Source organism: Strix aluco, chromosome 4 (assembly GCF_031877795.1).
Source record: "Strix aluco isolate bStrAlu1 chromosome 4, bStrAlu1.hap1, whole genome shotgun sequence".
NCBI lineage: Eukaryota > Metazoa > Chordata > Aves > Strigiformes > Strigidae > Strix > Strix aluco.
Window position 1 is genome coordinate 29,647,101 of NC_133934.1, and position 16,330 is coordinate 29,663,430.

General features: G+C 39.3%; 1 protein-coding gene across 8 annotated transcripts in view; it reads right to left on the reverse strand.

The window, feature by feature from the left end:
- TEC (tec protein tyrosine kinase) overlaps positions 1 to 16,330 on the reverse strand; it is a 52,805-nt gene that overhangs the window by 1,556 nt on the left and 34,919 nt on the right. For 3 of the 8 annotated variants that reach the window (XM_074822482.1, XM_074822483.1, XM_074822484.1), the window contains exons 3-17: positions 15,090 to 15,191; positions 14,027 to 14,108; positions 12,309 to 12,437; positions 10,844 to 10,884; positions 10,207 to 10,385; positions 9,217 to 9,282; positions 7,417 to 7,471; positions 7,175 to 7,254; positions 6,494 to 6,627; positions 5,182 to 5,256; positions 4,236 to 4,407; positions 3,855 to 4,071; positions 3,258 to 3,322; positions 2,100 to 2,218; positions 1,600 to 1,757 (exon numbers count right to left, since the gene is read on the reverse strand). In XM_074822482.1, the coding sequence (XP_074678583.1) occupies positions 1,600 to 1,757; positions 2,100 to 2,218; positions 3,258 to 3,322; positions 3,855 to 4,071; positions 4,236 to 4,407; positions 5,182 to 5,256; positions 6,494 to 6,627; positions 7,175 to 7,254; positions 7,417 to 7,471; positions 9,217 to 9,282; positions 10,207 to 10,385; positions 10,844 to 10,884; positions 12,309 to 12,437; positions 14,027 to 14,108; positions 15,090 to 15,191 (1,674 nt within the window). The remainder of the gene's footprint in view (positions 1 to 1,599; positions 1,758 to 2,099; positions 2,219 to 3,257; positions 3,323 to 3,854; positions 4,072 to 4,235; positions 4,408 to 5,181; positions 5,257 to 6,493; positions 6,628 to 7,174; positions 7,255 to 7,416; positions 7,472 to 9,216; positions 9,283 to 10,206; positions 10,386 to 10,843; positions 10,885 to 12,308; positions 12,438 to 14,026; positions 14,109 to 15,089; positions 15,192 to 16,330) is intronic. The other 5 variants (XM_074822486.1, XR_012623070.1, XR_012623069.1 and 2 more) reach the window with 5 other exon arrangements.

Below are 16,330 nucleotides of genomic sequence, written 5' to 3' on the forward strand. Positions count from 1 at the left end.
ATAGACATACACAACTGCATCCTTCATCTACTCTGTTTTCCATACAGTTCCTTATCTGTCATAACATCCTGTTTCTTTTGTCTAGTTGCAGCAATACACTGAGGTAGTCTCTTCACTGACCTTGCTGACACAGTTACTTTAGCATCTTCTGAATGTCTGGGTAATTTGCACCTTTCCTCTATTTATCAGCCTCTTTAGATTTGTATCAGCTGCTGAAGTTTGAAGCCTCAGTATTCAGTTCCCTCTACAAATCACTATTAAATTTATGAAACAAGGACTGAAGTACCTACAGTTAATCATACTTTATGACAAAGATTGACAGTATCTTGCCATTACTTGTGTCCTATCTGTGATTCGCAAAGATTCTTTCTCTCCCACGTGATGACTGCTTAGATTTTATTGTTAATAAACCCTGATGAAATAAGTAAATTTTTAATCAATTAATTTATGTTCTTATAAATCCTATAAATACATATTAATATTCAAAGAGCATTAACAAGTAACTTACCGTCTTCCAGATAATTTATTATTCCATTTTAATGACCATTTCAAGCAGGTTATGAAGTACAAACAAAATTTAATGATCTGTAGTTTCCCGGATCCTGTAAATAGCTTTTTTGAACTAGACACCTTTGTCATTCCACAGCCCTTCAGGGCACTGTTGTTTTTAATGTATTTTTTGCTGCATAAACCAACTGGTTTGCAAGTTTTAGATCTCCACTCGTTGGTTTGATGACTAATTGCTCTCTGTTCCAGCACCTTCTTCTCTAAGACAAGCGTAAGACACTATGTCATCTTTTTACTGGTAAAGAGCAGTTTTTACCTAGAACCCCCTGTGGCAAAGACTGACTAGAAATAAATCACGTAGCTCTTTCCATTCTTGGTTTCCTCGATTGATCTCTCAAAATTAGAGGCATCTCATTAAATGTCCCTATCCTCTTAAGAGACTTTCTGCTTTACTACTACAAAAGCATTTTTATACTGATTTCATTGATAAAGTATTAGATTTCGTGTTTGCTGCCCCTTTGACCTCTGTGAACATTGTACAAGTCAGTATCTTTCTGGGTTAGGAGGATTAAGAGTACAGTGTATTTCTATCTTTCTTTATAAACCTTGGGATTTGTATTTAGATGCAAGTTAATCTATATTTCCTATATATTTTATAATCAGGTAATGAAGTATGGCTTTAAAAATATGCTCCATCATTCTGTCATGTTTCTGTAATGATTAATAAACTGAGGCTATATAAAATCAGATTCTCCACCTCTGGCTGTTCTGAGTGAATTTTTTTTTTTTCCTAGCGGTATTTGTATGCAGATATAATTGTGACCAGCACAGATTTAGCAATTATTTCCTTTTGTTACTGAATGTCTTTGCGTACTTAATCCAATAGTCTGTTTATTTCACAGAAATTTCCTCAGTGGTTTTTCTTATCACAGCTCTAGTTCAGTTGCAAACCAGGGGCAGATTTTTGTCTTAGCAATAAAGACACGAATAGCAGAGAGCTGGATACAGTCAGAATGCTGCAATAGAGATTAAGTGCTGTTGCTAGATATACTTTTTTTTTTTGGTCTTTGAATTGAGAAAAAAGTCAAATACCTCCTGCCAGCACATCATCATCATTTCATACACCTGCTTACAGGCTAGTTTGGGCCGATACAAACGATGTCCTTGGCTAACCATCGTTACCACTTCATAGTTGGAGCTTTTTTCAAAGGGCATTTTTCCTTCCGTAAATACTTCCCACATTAAAACACCTAAAAAAAATAATTAAGAAAATAAGCAAATAACTTCTGAAAAAGATATGTTTATTTTGAGCCCTGGGCTCAGGATTTCTGATAGATAAATAGTTTGAGATCCATACTTTAGAAAGAAAGTGTTCACATGTGTCATTGCTGAAAACATCTTATTCTAGTAGCATGGGTTTTAATAAATAACAGTTCTAAAAGTCTCTATGCAAATTTATGCAAGCATAAAACCATGGCAAATGGTTTCTCTGAGCATCCTTTCAGATGTCTGAATCCCTCCCAGTAACTGGAGCTTTACTGCTATTCATAAAATGTAAAAATAGTTCTTTCTTTCAACAATTAACATCTTACCAAATGACCAGACATCTGACTTGCTGCTGAATCGACTATAATTAAAAACTTCTGGTGGACACCATTTCACAGGAAATTTAGCCCCCGAGGAGCTTGTGTATTGATCATCAAGGACATACCTAAAAAAAACCCAAAAACAAAACCGTAATATCCTTCAGTCAGCCTCCAAGCCTGCAAATTATAATTTAGATTTGGACTTGAATATTAGAAGCTCATATTGCCACCTAATGGCCATGACTGTTATCACACAATAAAATTAGCTTCTCTGGGGCAGCACTGTTTCAGTCAAGACCCATTTCATTTTTCTTACGACCTCAGAGTCTTCTCTTGTGATTATTAGCTATACAACAGAGGTCTAGGCCACCTGCAAGTTAAACGTCTGTATAGCAAGAGAAAATGATGCAAAAGCATAAATTTTGTGCTCTGTTTCTCACCGACCAGTCTGAATTCACATGTCAGAAGACATGCAAACTCAGTAGCACAGAACAGTGGCAAAAGCCAAGAACAACATTGTCAAACCACGGTAGTTTGAACACCTTCCTTATAAGAGCTGCTTCTCACCTCCCTGCCTCACGCACACATTACCCACCTGATGTAGCACCCATAGGTGCTAACAGGGGTAGGAAATTAACCCCTCTCTATGTCTCAGCACTTCGGCTAGTGAGATGCACCTCTGAACCATCTACCCCAAGAGGATCCCAAACACACTGAAGAGCTTCTTTCTATCATTTATTTACCAAAATACAGATTAACAACTATTATCTCTGCAGCATGAGCTCTGCCATCTGAGACATAAGCTCTAATATGCCTCCTGAATCACTACAAGATTAAAATTTGTAAGATTTTCACAGATGCTACGGAAAGTTGCTAATAGAAGACCTGTCAGACCGCAGATTCAGTTCAAAGCCCGGCTTCACACTTACTTTTCTAGAAAATAAACCGCCTAGTTTTGATTTTCCAGAATTAAATGAGTAAGGAAATTGAACATGACCAAAGAACAAACAAGCTTTAAAGGCACTGGAAAAAAAATGAACCAAAGGATGTTCCCTAGAGAGGTCAAAAAAGATAACCTTTGCTTGTAATTTTGCTGGGTGTGCGTTGCCTTAAGGCTACGTACAAGGGTTAGGTGAATTTTGCCAAATCCCCACTCAGACATACCTTGTCATTCCAAAATCCGACACTTTGACCACTCCTGAGTCACTCACCAAGCAGTTCCTGGCAGCCTGCAAACGGAACGGTTAGAGATGGATGAAAAACTTGCAGTCTCTTGCAAAGAAATTACAACAATCTAATGGGGAATTTGTTCTCATTGCTTAGCAAGTTCACTGATTTACTGTTCTCATTATGCTCTGGAATAAAAAGTAGATCTGCATTCACTCTTGATAGTATTGTTTTGACAACTAAACCATTTTGCAAAAAAAAAAAAATCACCAGAAAAAATTATCATCTTGAGGGATTCATGAGTGGTGAAAACGGCACCAGTACAGAACAGAGATATGCTATTATTTCAGTGCAAATAGCTATCAACTCTTTATAAAAATTTCAGAGAGATTTTATTTCATTTTCTCAGGAGAGAAACCTTGCATGTTTTTCTGTATGGGGCAGCTTTAGAGACTTGCTTAGAACCTAGAGAGCCAATTTAAACTACTCATAATGAACAAAAGCAGTCATTTACAAACAGGCTGTTTTGAAAAGTAATAGGTAAGTTCAAAAAAAAATTTTTTTAAAAGAGTATATTGCCTAATGGGATGTTACCAGGTCTCTGTGGATAAAGCTGTTTCTCTCCAGGTACTCCATTCCCTCACATACATCTTGGCACATAGTGAGCAGGATGTCTTTACTCAAAACTCCCCGTTTTTGTCTCAAGTAATTGAGAAGGCAGCCATGCTCCATGAACTCCGTCACGATGTAAATAGGTCTCTGTTGTGTGCACACACCGTACAGCTGAACTAATTTAGGATGTGTTAGCTTCCTGAAAAGATTGAGATCATGATGTTATTACTTACTTCACCCAGCCCTAGCTCTCCACCCCACAAAACTGCAAAAATATCACCTGCCCCAAGTGTTTTATTTATGATCAGTATACAGCATCAGAGGCCTAGAACTGGCAATATAAGTGCCAAGCACACAACTCACATCATTACTTTAGCTTCTTCGATGAAATCCTCTTCATACATCGCACCTTCCCGAATTGCCTTGATGGCCACTTTATACTGCGCCCTCCATTTCCCAAGGCGCACTACGCCGAACAGACCGCTCCCCAGTTCTCTCATGAACGTCAGTTCCGAGGGATTAATTTCCCATTTCTCTATAAAACAAAATAAATGAGAGCCCATGACTCCTGTATTAAGGAACCTACTGAACTGGTAGGTGATAAGGAAGAAAAAAGAGAAACTGGATTACTAGCCAGGAATTTAGGGAGAAAACATCTTACAATTAACTTGAAAACCGAACACTTCCATACCTCACAAAACAAACAAACTTTTAGGTAGTCATGACCTTTAAGCAGCTCCTAATCAACACAGAAGGCAAAACTCAAACTTTCCTGAGGTCAGTAATTACATACTGATATTATCAGACTTGATTTCAACAAGCTGCCATCATAGGAAGTTGTACCAATGTGTAGCAGCTGCATGTCACCTGATATGCCATGCTTAAAACAGGTTATTCCAAGTTTATATAATAAAGGTAACCTCTCCAGAAAGATCAAAGGGCCAAGGTTGAGTCAGAAGAGTGGAGGCTTATGAAGGAGCCAAAGGCACAGCTCTTTAACCGGGCAGAGCTCAAGGTGTCCACAAAAGCATGGAGGAAGATGCCAAATTCCACTGGAGCACCAGCAACATATTCTTCCTCTCCTCACTGCTGCCCTTGGCACCACAGGCCTACCACCATTCACTATGCCTTTGCACGCCGATCTCCTGAGCAAGGGTCTCCGAGGTACAGCTTGGCTATACTATCTTACATGGGTCCAATCACAGTACAAAATTAGGTCTTTTCAAAATTTTTAGAAAATACTATAGCATCTTAACATTCATAAAATCATTAAAAAAGATACATGCAGATGAATATAACACACAGTTACCATAGCTGAATCCTGCCGTTGTTGGTGCTGTTGTTTTCTTTGGGGTCACTGGGTAACGCAGCCTGGTAACGAGACCTGAGGTTCAATGATAATTGAAGAGACAAAATTTACTTCTGAAATAGTGCCAGATAGCAAAACAGCCACTTGTTCACCGCGCAGATTAACAATAAGCTTATTGCTATATACAGCTTTGACCATATCTTCTGCTATTGCATTGCGATGACTATTCAAAGTGGCCACAAGAGGTACACAGGAGCACTCACTACATTTTCTTTACTGGTGAGAGATGGATATAGGTATATGCATACTTATTTGGGTTTCACAGTTATGCTGGCACCAATAAAGTCTGAGGATCCCTTTCATAAATCAGATCAGAAAGATTATCTAAAACTCACACACTACTTTTGATCATTTCCATTTCACACATAAATCCCACCAGTATCACGGGGGGATTTTATACATACAAAATAAATGTTGCATGCTAGCTGAATACTGTCCTAAAATCTTGTCAGAACCTGACATGACAAAAGGAATGAAGCAATTATAACTGATTTTTCTAGTTATTTTTAATAAATGAAAAGCAGGGTTATGTTTTTGGAGCATATTTTCCAGAAAGGCATTTTCTAGAATATCATCAGGAAATGCTGGGTCATCTGAGTTTGATATAAACGTCTGGAAAATACAGCTCATGGGTGAAATTTATGCACAGACTGGACTTGAAAAAAACCCGAAACTATATTAGTATTTGTGCCTTGAATCTGATTCCTAAACTCTCCCCATCCTATCATACAGTGGGAGGACACCAGCATCAGCCATCAGCTATAGATCTCAAGTGTCTAACCTTTACAAAGACTCATCCTTAGGGACTTCCTGAACAACACATTACTATTCTCCTCATCTTTTTGCTATATGGAAAGGTAAGATCATTTTAAGTGGTGATGACCTGCTGGTAAAATAAGCTAGTGCCTAGAGAATACTCTGGGGAAGTACCATCCCCATCCATCTGCTGTGGGTTACAGGCAGCTGTTGGAGACACCATGTGGAACTGAAGGAATGATTTCTCCTGACTCGATACACCTGCTCTTCTGTTACTCTGTGGACAACAATATTTTTTAAATTTTTTTTTATTTTTTACATAAAACTTTTCAAATGATTGCTTATATTGAAAAAATACAAAATGCAGTGTCTCATGACTTCCCTAAGAGAGAAGGATCTGTAAAAACCTAAAAGCCTTCAATTAAAAACCCCTAAAACCACCTCACACTCCTTTTCAAATCAACCCTAAGCAACAGGAAAAATTCAATTCATCTACCTGCTGCATTATGTCTATGATACTCAATTATTTCTGGAATGGAGTTAAAGAGATGTTTTTCTGCGAGGTAGTACTGCTTCGGTGATGTCACTGTTTCTTTTATATGGTAGTGTCTTATTCCTGATGAACCTTCTCTGGAAAAATAACAATAATAATAGCAACAATTAGTAATAATATAATGTCATTTGTTGTGAATTTTTTAAGAAGACAACATTGACTAGGAAAAGGAAACTGAAAGGGCCAGTGCAGGTGTCCAAAGTCACATGCTTCGGGAACAGTTTGAATATCAAAGATCTTGAGCGCTGGTGACTTGCCTTCATCTCGGTGCTCACACCAAGTTGAAGATTAACCCATAAAAGGTTAATTTTCAGACTGGTGAGCTCCCCGATCCAGCTCACCACACACTAACACAAACACTTGGGCTGGCAGGAGGGAAAAGACCAAATAGGGTGGGAGAGCAAGGTGGCTCTTTGGGTGGAGGTTCAGGTCTATGGTGGATTAACCAAACACGACCTAACCGTGGAGTCAAGAAGTTCATTTTAGTCACCCATCTTTCCTATCACAGCAGCTCTCATTTCTTTGGTGAGATCTCTCTTGGGCTTTCCTCCAGACTATGGAATGGAGACAGATGCAAATGGATTTGGATGGGACAAGGTGTGCAGAGCAGCCACAGAAACTCACCCTCCAAATTTTGTATAAAGGGAAACTGTATACAGGCCAGGCTGACTTGAGTCTCTCACTACAAAACCACCTTCTTTATCCTAAAACACAAGCACATCAACAGTTTTGTACAAGCGGTTTTAAGCTGCATGTCTCTTCTACTCGTTCTGTGATTTGCGCATGCCAAAACAAGCATTTACTTTAATAAAAGAAGCTACTTCACATGAATTTCATAGTTAATACCACAAGGCTGCTGTGCTCACCTCGTTTCTGAGGAGCTGCTCTGCCTTGCTTCTGTTCAGGTTTCTGCTGTACCACCTGCAACACAACATCAGTAACCAAACCTTCTTCAAGGTGCATGATTTACATAAAATGCTTTAAAAAAGTATTACAAAGCTACAGATTCAATAATTTTATGGTAAGTGAAGGTCAAGAATTGTTAATGTACAAAAATCAGTCTCTATTACATTGTGCAGTTATCCCATAAAAATGCCCTGAAACAAATCCAATGAGACCCCACAGATGGCAATAAAGTTCAGGTAATGGAACTAATTTTGCAGCAAAACCACTTCTCAAACGCACACAGACTGATGGCAGTAGTTGCTCTGAACAGCAGCCCAAGGGCAGGCTGGCAATGCCAGGGAAGCAGCTGCCTGCACACCGGCAGTCACCTGCAGAGCTGGCTGCTAATTCATTCAATAACTTCATGGTTCTGATTTTCCAGGGAGGACCCACCTACCAAAGAGGAGGTTGAAAGTGAATTAAATGTCAGGGTTGCACATCCCTGAGTTCAGTGCTGCATGGGCAGGTTAAAGCAGCCACAGAAGCACTGACATTTCAGCCAGCTGCAGCAAATACTATAAAAAGGAAAAACACATAGCTCACAAATGGCATGGTGCAATCATTTTGAGCTATGCTGTCACAGCGGTAACCAAGCAGGGAAGTGGCACAGCAGCCTCTAATCAAGTTCTGCTGTTCCAGAGATAGTGGTTTCTTGCGGTTGGTAGATGACCTGGAGTAATCCTCCCTGGACTGCACTGTGACTCAGAATTACAGCCCAAAGGTGGTAAGGCACAACGTGGCTGAACCAGATAAGGCAGCCCAGTTCCTTCCTTCCCTTTCTGCCAGCCCCACAGCCCAGCCCAGAGCAGGGCAGGGCTCCTAGCAAGAGCCTCTAAGATGAGAAAGCAATAAAGAACAAGTAATTCCCTCCAGTAAAGCTGAGGGCAAAATCCCAGATGAAATTCTACCTTATGTCAGAGCACAGATGTAAGAGTCATACGCGGCTGAGAGCAGAGTTTTGGAGCTACTGATGTGGCTTTGTAAACTGGTTTTAATCATTATTTCCTTACAGCTCCATTTTATCTAAAAGCCGTGAAACATATCTTAAGTTCTCAGGCACAACAGTTCATGCTATACTGAAATTTGAATATCAAGAACAACAGGCTTGGAAACCACAGTGTTAAATTTTATCTCGATGTTCTTAAACAAGTACTCCATAATTAAACATCAACAGGAACAAAATTCTTTTAAAAAGCTATACTTTTATAGCTGATAAGTTACATGCATACAGAGACTTAAAATGCATGGTGTGATACATTTTCTTGAAAATTAGAACTGCCTTCCAAAAATCTCTGATCTGCTACGTTTACTGTGAATGATTTCCACTGTTTTCTACTCTACTATCTTACTGCCACAAACTTTAGAGAGACATCTCACTTAATATTAAAAAAAAAAAGGCAACATTCAGCACACTTATAATGGGTAAATTTCCTTTAAAGTTTCCCTTTGTCTATCAGAGCCATGGGAGGGGCTTTTTTGCTTTAATAGTGATAGCCTAAAAAGCCATCTCACTAACTTGACCCAACATTATAAATCACAGCAAAATCAATGAGGAGAATCAGAACAAATATATGCCTATTTCAAATATTTAAGTTTAATCTCTGAAGTAATTGCTATTCTATGTAAATAATTGCTTACAAAACTTTAAAAATATATTGTCATTCTTAAAGCATAGGTTTCATTTTATGATCTTCCAGATTTTAATTCAAATATTCACTTACTCATATTGATCAAGGTTGTTGGACTTCTTTCCTGTTACATAGTTGCTTGGAATATATCCTTGCTTTCTAAAAGATATGTAATATATAATCTTTATGAAAACATGTAAAATTGCATACCTAAAGACAGTGTTTCATTCTGCTAATTAGCAGAGGTACCCCACTGTAACTTATTTATTACTGACCCACCCACTCTACTGCTGATTATACAGAAACTAGTTTTCCGCATCAGCATTTCCACATTAACTTTCAGTGTGCCTAGAGAAGTGACATGGGCAGAAGAAGTATCCAAGAAAACCAGCAGAAGAGGTGAAGAAGAGTAACCCTCTGCTGCTCTGTCACTTCTGCACTTGGAAGTCCCAGTCAGTCACTGGAAATATTGCTGGAGCCTGCCACAGCCTGATAGCTTGCAATTAGCCCCAACATACTGCAACAGGGACCTGATAAATACTGAAGTATGGAAGCTTTCACCTTTAAAACTACAGGGAAAAATTTTAATACAGGGAAAGGAATTTGTAGCCATTAAAGCATCTCACTGCAACTCTCTCTCAACTCATTCAAAAATTGCCCCTAATGATCCAGCTAAATATGGTGATTATTCAAGTGGAAGTCAGAGCCTGCTGAGCTGAGTGTTAACCATATTGCTCCCTAATGAGCCATTCCCCAAGGAATCAGGAATACTGTACCTGCCTAGCAAGGTTTTGCAGGCTGGCTGATGCTTTAATTGGGAAACCATAAGACCTGACAGGAAATATAACTGGAACAACTTCCAGTTCTGCAACAGTCTTTGTACTCCAACCCCACTATCTATTGAGAAATGAACTTTTTTAAATTGGTTTGTATGTGGAAATAAAGATATGGATGAGATTTCAAGGCTGGGGTCCAAAGTGGGGTCTAATACAGTTATTTGTTGACACAGAGTCAATATAAACTACTACAACATGGAAATAACCATATGAACTTTATAAGAAGAAATAAGGAACTCATGTTTACCCATATTTGTCTCTTGCCTTCCACCAGTGAATGTCATTCTTCTCAATCACTGTATATTCTTCACCCTTCTCTAATCTTAAATCATGATGTTCTGTAGGCTCAAAGTCATACATTGCTACCACTATCTCCTCTTCGTTGCCATTTTCTTCAACTGGTGGAACAGGAGGCGGAGGCCTTCGCTGAAAATGACCCAGTATTAATATCATCCCACTCTGCCCCATTATTCCACTCCACCCAACCAGTGCAAACCAGACAAGCATCCCAGGGGCAAAAGCCAGGCTAGTTCCAGGTTGCCCCAGGAGTGAGCTGCAGTGGCCCAGGGAGGCAGCTGGGATGGGTGCATGGCAGACGATCACCCAGGTGCCATCCATGGGGATAGCTCACGCTGCAGCCAGTAAAGAACAAAGCCAGCTGGCATTTGCTTTTCAACTGCCTCTCCCACCAGCAGTACAGATACACCTAATAGGTGCAGCTAAATTCCAATCAGATTTGTTTCCACCCTGAGATAGAACGTGATGCCCATTGACACATACAGAAATAGACCTTTGCTCCAGGATATGGAAAGAATCTCAGGAAATTTAAACGCCATCTCAAAAAGCAGCAATTATTTATTCAGTATTTTAAAGACTCTACTTACTGCACTTTTTTCTGGCATTGGAGAGGGCAATCTCATTACACCTAGAAACAAAGCACAGGAAAGGATCTGTGTCTATCCATTTAGCTATAAATTTAAAAACTAAATAAAAGTTTTACATTTCAAATGTTTTAATATCTTAACTAGCCTTTAGGATAGCTTAGTAAGTCAGAAAGCAAAGACAGCTCCAATTAGGCATTAGGAAAATGTTGATTGAAAATACTTGCAAAAACATCCTAAATCAGCCAGCAGACTACGTTCACCATAGATCTGGCAATGTCTATGCCACACCAAAGCATGCTACACAGAGATCCCTGAACCAGCACTCAGATGCAGAGATATATGACAAAACAAAAAGGGTCAGAGACAAAAAAAGTATATAAAAAGGAAAGGAAAGGAAACAGTGTTCTTGTCACCATGATAATCTAAAGGTCTGTTCCTATTAACATCTGCTCTTCTAAAAAAATAATACTCCTCCTGACTATTGCTTTGGTAAATGAGGCATAAAAATTGTATGTATGTTTTATTACTTCTCTCAGATCCAAGAGTACTTTTTCTCCTGCACTGCTTTTTTCCCTCACCCTTAAAAGGTTGAGCTATATGTCATGTTTTACATCTTGCCAAATAAGGCTGGCCATGGCCAGTTTTTATTCTTCAAGTCTTTTAATGCAACTAAATCCACAGGTCCCCACCATTGCCATTTAAGGTGCTGACACAGGCAATCATCCAGGCACTGCTGACTTCACTGGGAGGTAAGCAATGGCCCAATTTCTTTTCCTACTACAGAATTTTCCTTAAATTGAGAAGTAATTACTGTATCCTTATCTAGGACAATACTGCAGTGAGGGACACACCTGCACATCTTGGCATGCTACAGCATCTGCTGCTGAACAGCAGAACCTGTGATTTGGATGCTGGAAGATGCAAGTGCCTGCAGAAGTCACGGTTCATCCAGGTTCAGCCTACAGACATTTACAAATCTCTAAGCAAATTCAGTCCTGTGTCTATAAATACAGTAAGCCTACTTGTATCATTTTTACACTGGTGTAGTAACACTGAAAGCAACATGGTTATTCTTTTACGTGGGTATGTAGAGGTTATTTATTAAAACTGAAGAGCTGTCAAGGATTTCTTTTCACCATAAGGTTTTATCCTCAGTCTGAGGTAAACCCTTGGTCCAGTAAGTTTCAGATGGGAAAAACAAACCATGTGAAAATCAGCAACCTCAATGATTACTTTCAGCTTTCTCTAAAGATTTTTTGTGAGGACAATTTACTAGGTTTTATGTTTTTTACAAAATGCTTGGAAATGAAACAAACATTTTGATTTACTTTAGACACAGTATCAATGATTGACTCTGCTCTATAAATTTGCCTAATATCTAGGGCATTCAGGTGTGATGACAGGATCATATAAAAAAGCAGAAAAATATGCCAAAACAGCTTCATATGAAAACATATGTACTTACTGTTTTCATAAAGATTATATTTTTCACAGCCAGGTGCTAATTTTTCTGTCTGTCTGCAGCACTGATAAATTCCCTCGGTCCAGAATTTAGGATGATATTTTACCATTATATTGCTGTTGTTCTTTATTTCTACAAGAAGAAAAAGTATATATTGAAAGATACAAAAAAGAAATCTGCAAGAGGGCCATTTTAAAGAATTAAATAATTATTACAATATCTTTGACATGAGGCATAATTTCCACTTGTCCTTACTTTAGCATTGCTTTTCTTAAGGACCTTGCAAGTTTACATAGCAGTGATACAACAATAGTAGAGAACGTTTTTAGGACAATATATGACTTGATTCCAGAAGAGAGTGCTATACTCCCTGCCTAAACTGGCCACCTTAGCAAGGGTTTGGTGCATCCACAGAAGAAGACTCAGGCACCCACCTGCACCCTGCAAATCAGTCAGGCAGCTGTGAAGGCCCTGGGAGCTCTGCCTGCCCCTTTTCTTTTTATTATTGCTGTGACTCAATTTCCTCTACAAATAGTGTTCTGGAAGCAATGATAGCTGACATTTACCACTATGCCATGGCACAATGCCTGTGTTTGGTCTCAAAGGCTCCTTACCCCCACAATCCCATGGGCTTGCTGAGTTTCAGAGGTTATTCCCTGCTCTGTGGTCCCCAGTCCAGAAATTATTACTTTACAGAGCATCTGCAACTGATGTGAGCATTTGATAGTGGCAGAAAGCGTTAAGAGGCTCTTGGAAAAAAAATAAAAACCTTTAGTCACTATGATAGCATTAATCAGATAGCATCTCAGTGGAGATGCCTCCTGTCATTTTACATCAGTTTAAGGCCTCCAGTGTTTTATAGTGACATTCAAACAAAACTTTTGAGTGATGTCATTACCTAGCTTGGATAAGCTTTTTGATAATTTACACATGATGCAAAAGCATAGAGTCAAATTCTGATTGCAGCTTGACTTCACAAATCAAATTATATCTGTTTGGGTGTTTGATACTCCCAGTACTTGTTATCTCACACTGTGTATACAAACAATGAGCTGGTCTGATAAAAAATAAAAACCGGTGGATACATGCAACAGAAGCTCTACCATTTTATTTTTCTAGCTTATTGTGAGTTGATGCAGGCCAGCAGCTAAGCATCCACGCAGCTACTCTTCCACTCCCCGCCACCCAGCAGGACAGGGAGAAGAACAGAAAGAGGAAGAGAAGAAAACTTGTGGCTTGAGATAAAAGGCAGTTTAATAAAGTTAAAATAAAGAAAAAAGAAGCAAAAGTGATGGAAAGGCAATCGTTCACCATCTCCCAGAGGCAGACCAATTCCCAGCCAGTCTCTAAGCAACAGCCAATACGAAAGCCAAATAACCCCAACCCCCATCTTCCTCTATACCAGTTTTTGTTGCTGAGGGCAATGTTATATGGCCTGGAATATCCCTTTGGTTAGTCCAGGTCCACTGTTCCAGCTGTGTCACCTCCCAGCCTCTTGCCCACCCTGAGCCTATTCGCTGCAGGGGGCAGAGGCAGAAAAAAGGCAAAGCCTCCATCCATGCTGTGCAAGCACTGCTCAGCCACTAAAACACTGGTGTTTTCAACACTGTGCTGGCCACAAATCCAAAACACAGAACCAAGTTAACTCCAACCCAGCCAGACAGCTCAAGTAAAGGTAACTCTATATTAGTCAGATGTTAAGCATGAGCAATTTCCATTACCTTCTTTCAGATTCCTCACCCACTGATCCCGGCTTTGTGCACTTGGTGCAAAAATATAAAGTGTATTAGCATCATATACAACCTGGAGGGTGGAAAAAGAAATAATCAAAATACATTCATCTAATAATATTCATTTATTTATTCCTCAGGAAACAGAACAAGTCACTGTTACATTTGGCAAAATTAGTGTACTCAGGCACAAAGTGCAGAAACTGGGAAAAGGTTATTAGGGTTTACTACTCATATATGATGCTTTCAGTAGAATAAGGAAGGATTTTGTAACGGTATATGATCTTGAGAGCATTCCTTAAAATGTTTGCTTCGTGCTTTGCTTTGTTCATTCTTCACTGTGTGTTTTCTAAAAACAGTTCAATTTAATTGCTAACGCGATTTCATAATCAGATATCCTTTGTTCCCAGCCATTTCATAACTGCTTGTGATTCTGCAGTGCTCTGGGATGATTCTTGCTTTTTTTATTTCCTTCACTCCTTGTATTGGTGGAAAGCAAGAATTGCCCTTGGAGAAAGGGGCCAGAGAGCCCTCTCCGGCAGTGGAATTCACCGTTACTCCAACGATTCCCTCTCCTGTAAGCAGATACAGCATCTGACCCCCCCATATTTTTCTTTTCACTCTCTAAGCACATTGGTTTCTGTGTTTATTTCCATTCAGTTCACAATAGAAGAAAAAGCATTTTCTGATTCCTATATAATTTAATGGCTATTAAATTTAATGTGAAAGAATAAAGACAGGGAAAATGGGCTGCAAGTTAACCCATTTTGGAGGAAGACCAAGACAAGGCACTTTCCAGTCAAAACCCAAGCAGAGAGGGTGGGAAAAAGACCAAGTGTATGAGGCACAACTCCCAAGAGAGGGGACTGCAGGGGGAGCAAAGCTTGTTGGCATTGGGTTTTCATCACTGATCCTGAACCACCTCCCACCAAGAGACAGAGAACAGGCTCAGTATTTAAAAGTGACAGTAGTTTCAAGCAAGTTACATCCAAATGGCTTGACACTGTTGAAAAAGAGCACTGTAATTTATATATTTTATATAAAAGGAACATACCTGAAATGGATATTTATTTTGACAGGGACTAACACCATCACTTTTTACAACTTCTACACATTTAATCTTTGAAATATCCACAGATCCTTTTCTGTACTTTTTCTATAAAACAAAAGCAAAAAACATTATGTAAAATATAACAGATTCACTTAATTCTTTTTTTTTTTCAGCAGACTTCTTGCTTTCTTTTCCATTTATGATACTGATGTTGCTTTAACTGCAGAAGTCATTTGAAAATGAGAAAGAGTGCGTGTATAAAGGTCTACGCTGGTGCAAGAGCACAGAGTACAGTAAAATTGCTTACTAAAAAGTACCACTTCTTTCTATATAAAGTTTCCAATCAGTTGTAATCATAGGTTTAATCTAATCTTCTTTACAAAAAAATAACTTGAATACAGATGAAGGCAGGCTTCCCCCTTGCTGATTTTAAATTATGATTAAAACTGATGAGGAAAATGGGTGCCAATGCCACGTCCCATCTGATCCCTCACTCTCTTGCTGAAGAGCTCCCACCATTTTGTGGCTACCACTGCGTTTCACCAAGTTTCCAGGGAAACTGGGCAACACAGGCAACACCAGTTCATGCTGAGGCAGGAAGCAGAAGACAGAGGTGAAACCCATCCTTGGGCCAAGATGGGGTCTGTGTTGAAGGGACCTCTTTGACCAAGGCTACCAGAAGCCCTGAAGAAGCAAGGTCAAAAGCACAGACATCTGAGAAGATTTGGCTCACCTAAATTTATAATTACGAAGATTTTAAAGAAGGAAAGGAGTGTCCATGGTGCTCAGCAGGTGCTGCCCCCATTAACAATGCATGGAAATACGCAGTAGTTCAACGCTTCAGAGTGGAAGCTCCATGGAAGAACAGCCCATAACTGGAGGTGGCGTGTACTGGGCTTCAGTCCACATGTAAAAGCAGTACACAATAACGGTGAAGTCTGCACACAAGTAGACCTTTTTAAGGTCGCTGTTTCTGAAGGAATTGTTCTAAACCATTTTCCTTTATCTGAAGCAGAAGAGGCTAAAAATTAAAGCCCAGAAGAGAAATTTACAACATGCTCTACTACAGGGCAATGGGAAACACTGAATGATACACTTTTGAGAGCAAAATGATGATGAATCTATGGAGATTGTATAGGGCCACCACTCACTTTTGGGAGAACCAAGTCTCTAATAGGAGAGAAAATTCCTACTGGAATCCAGAACAAAACAAAAATGGCAGCAACTCATGGCTGGTTGTGAAT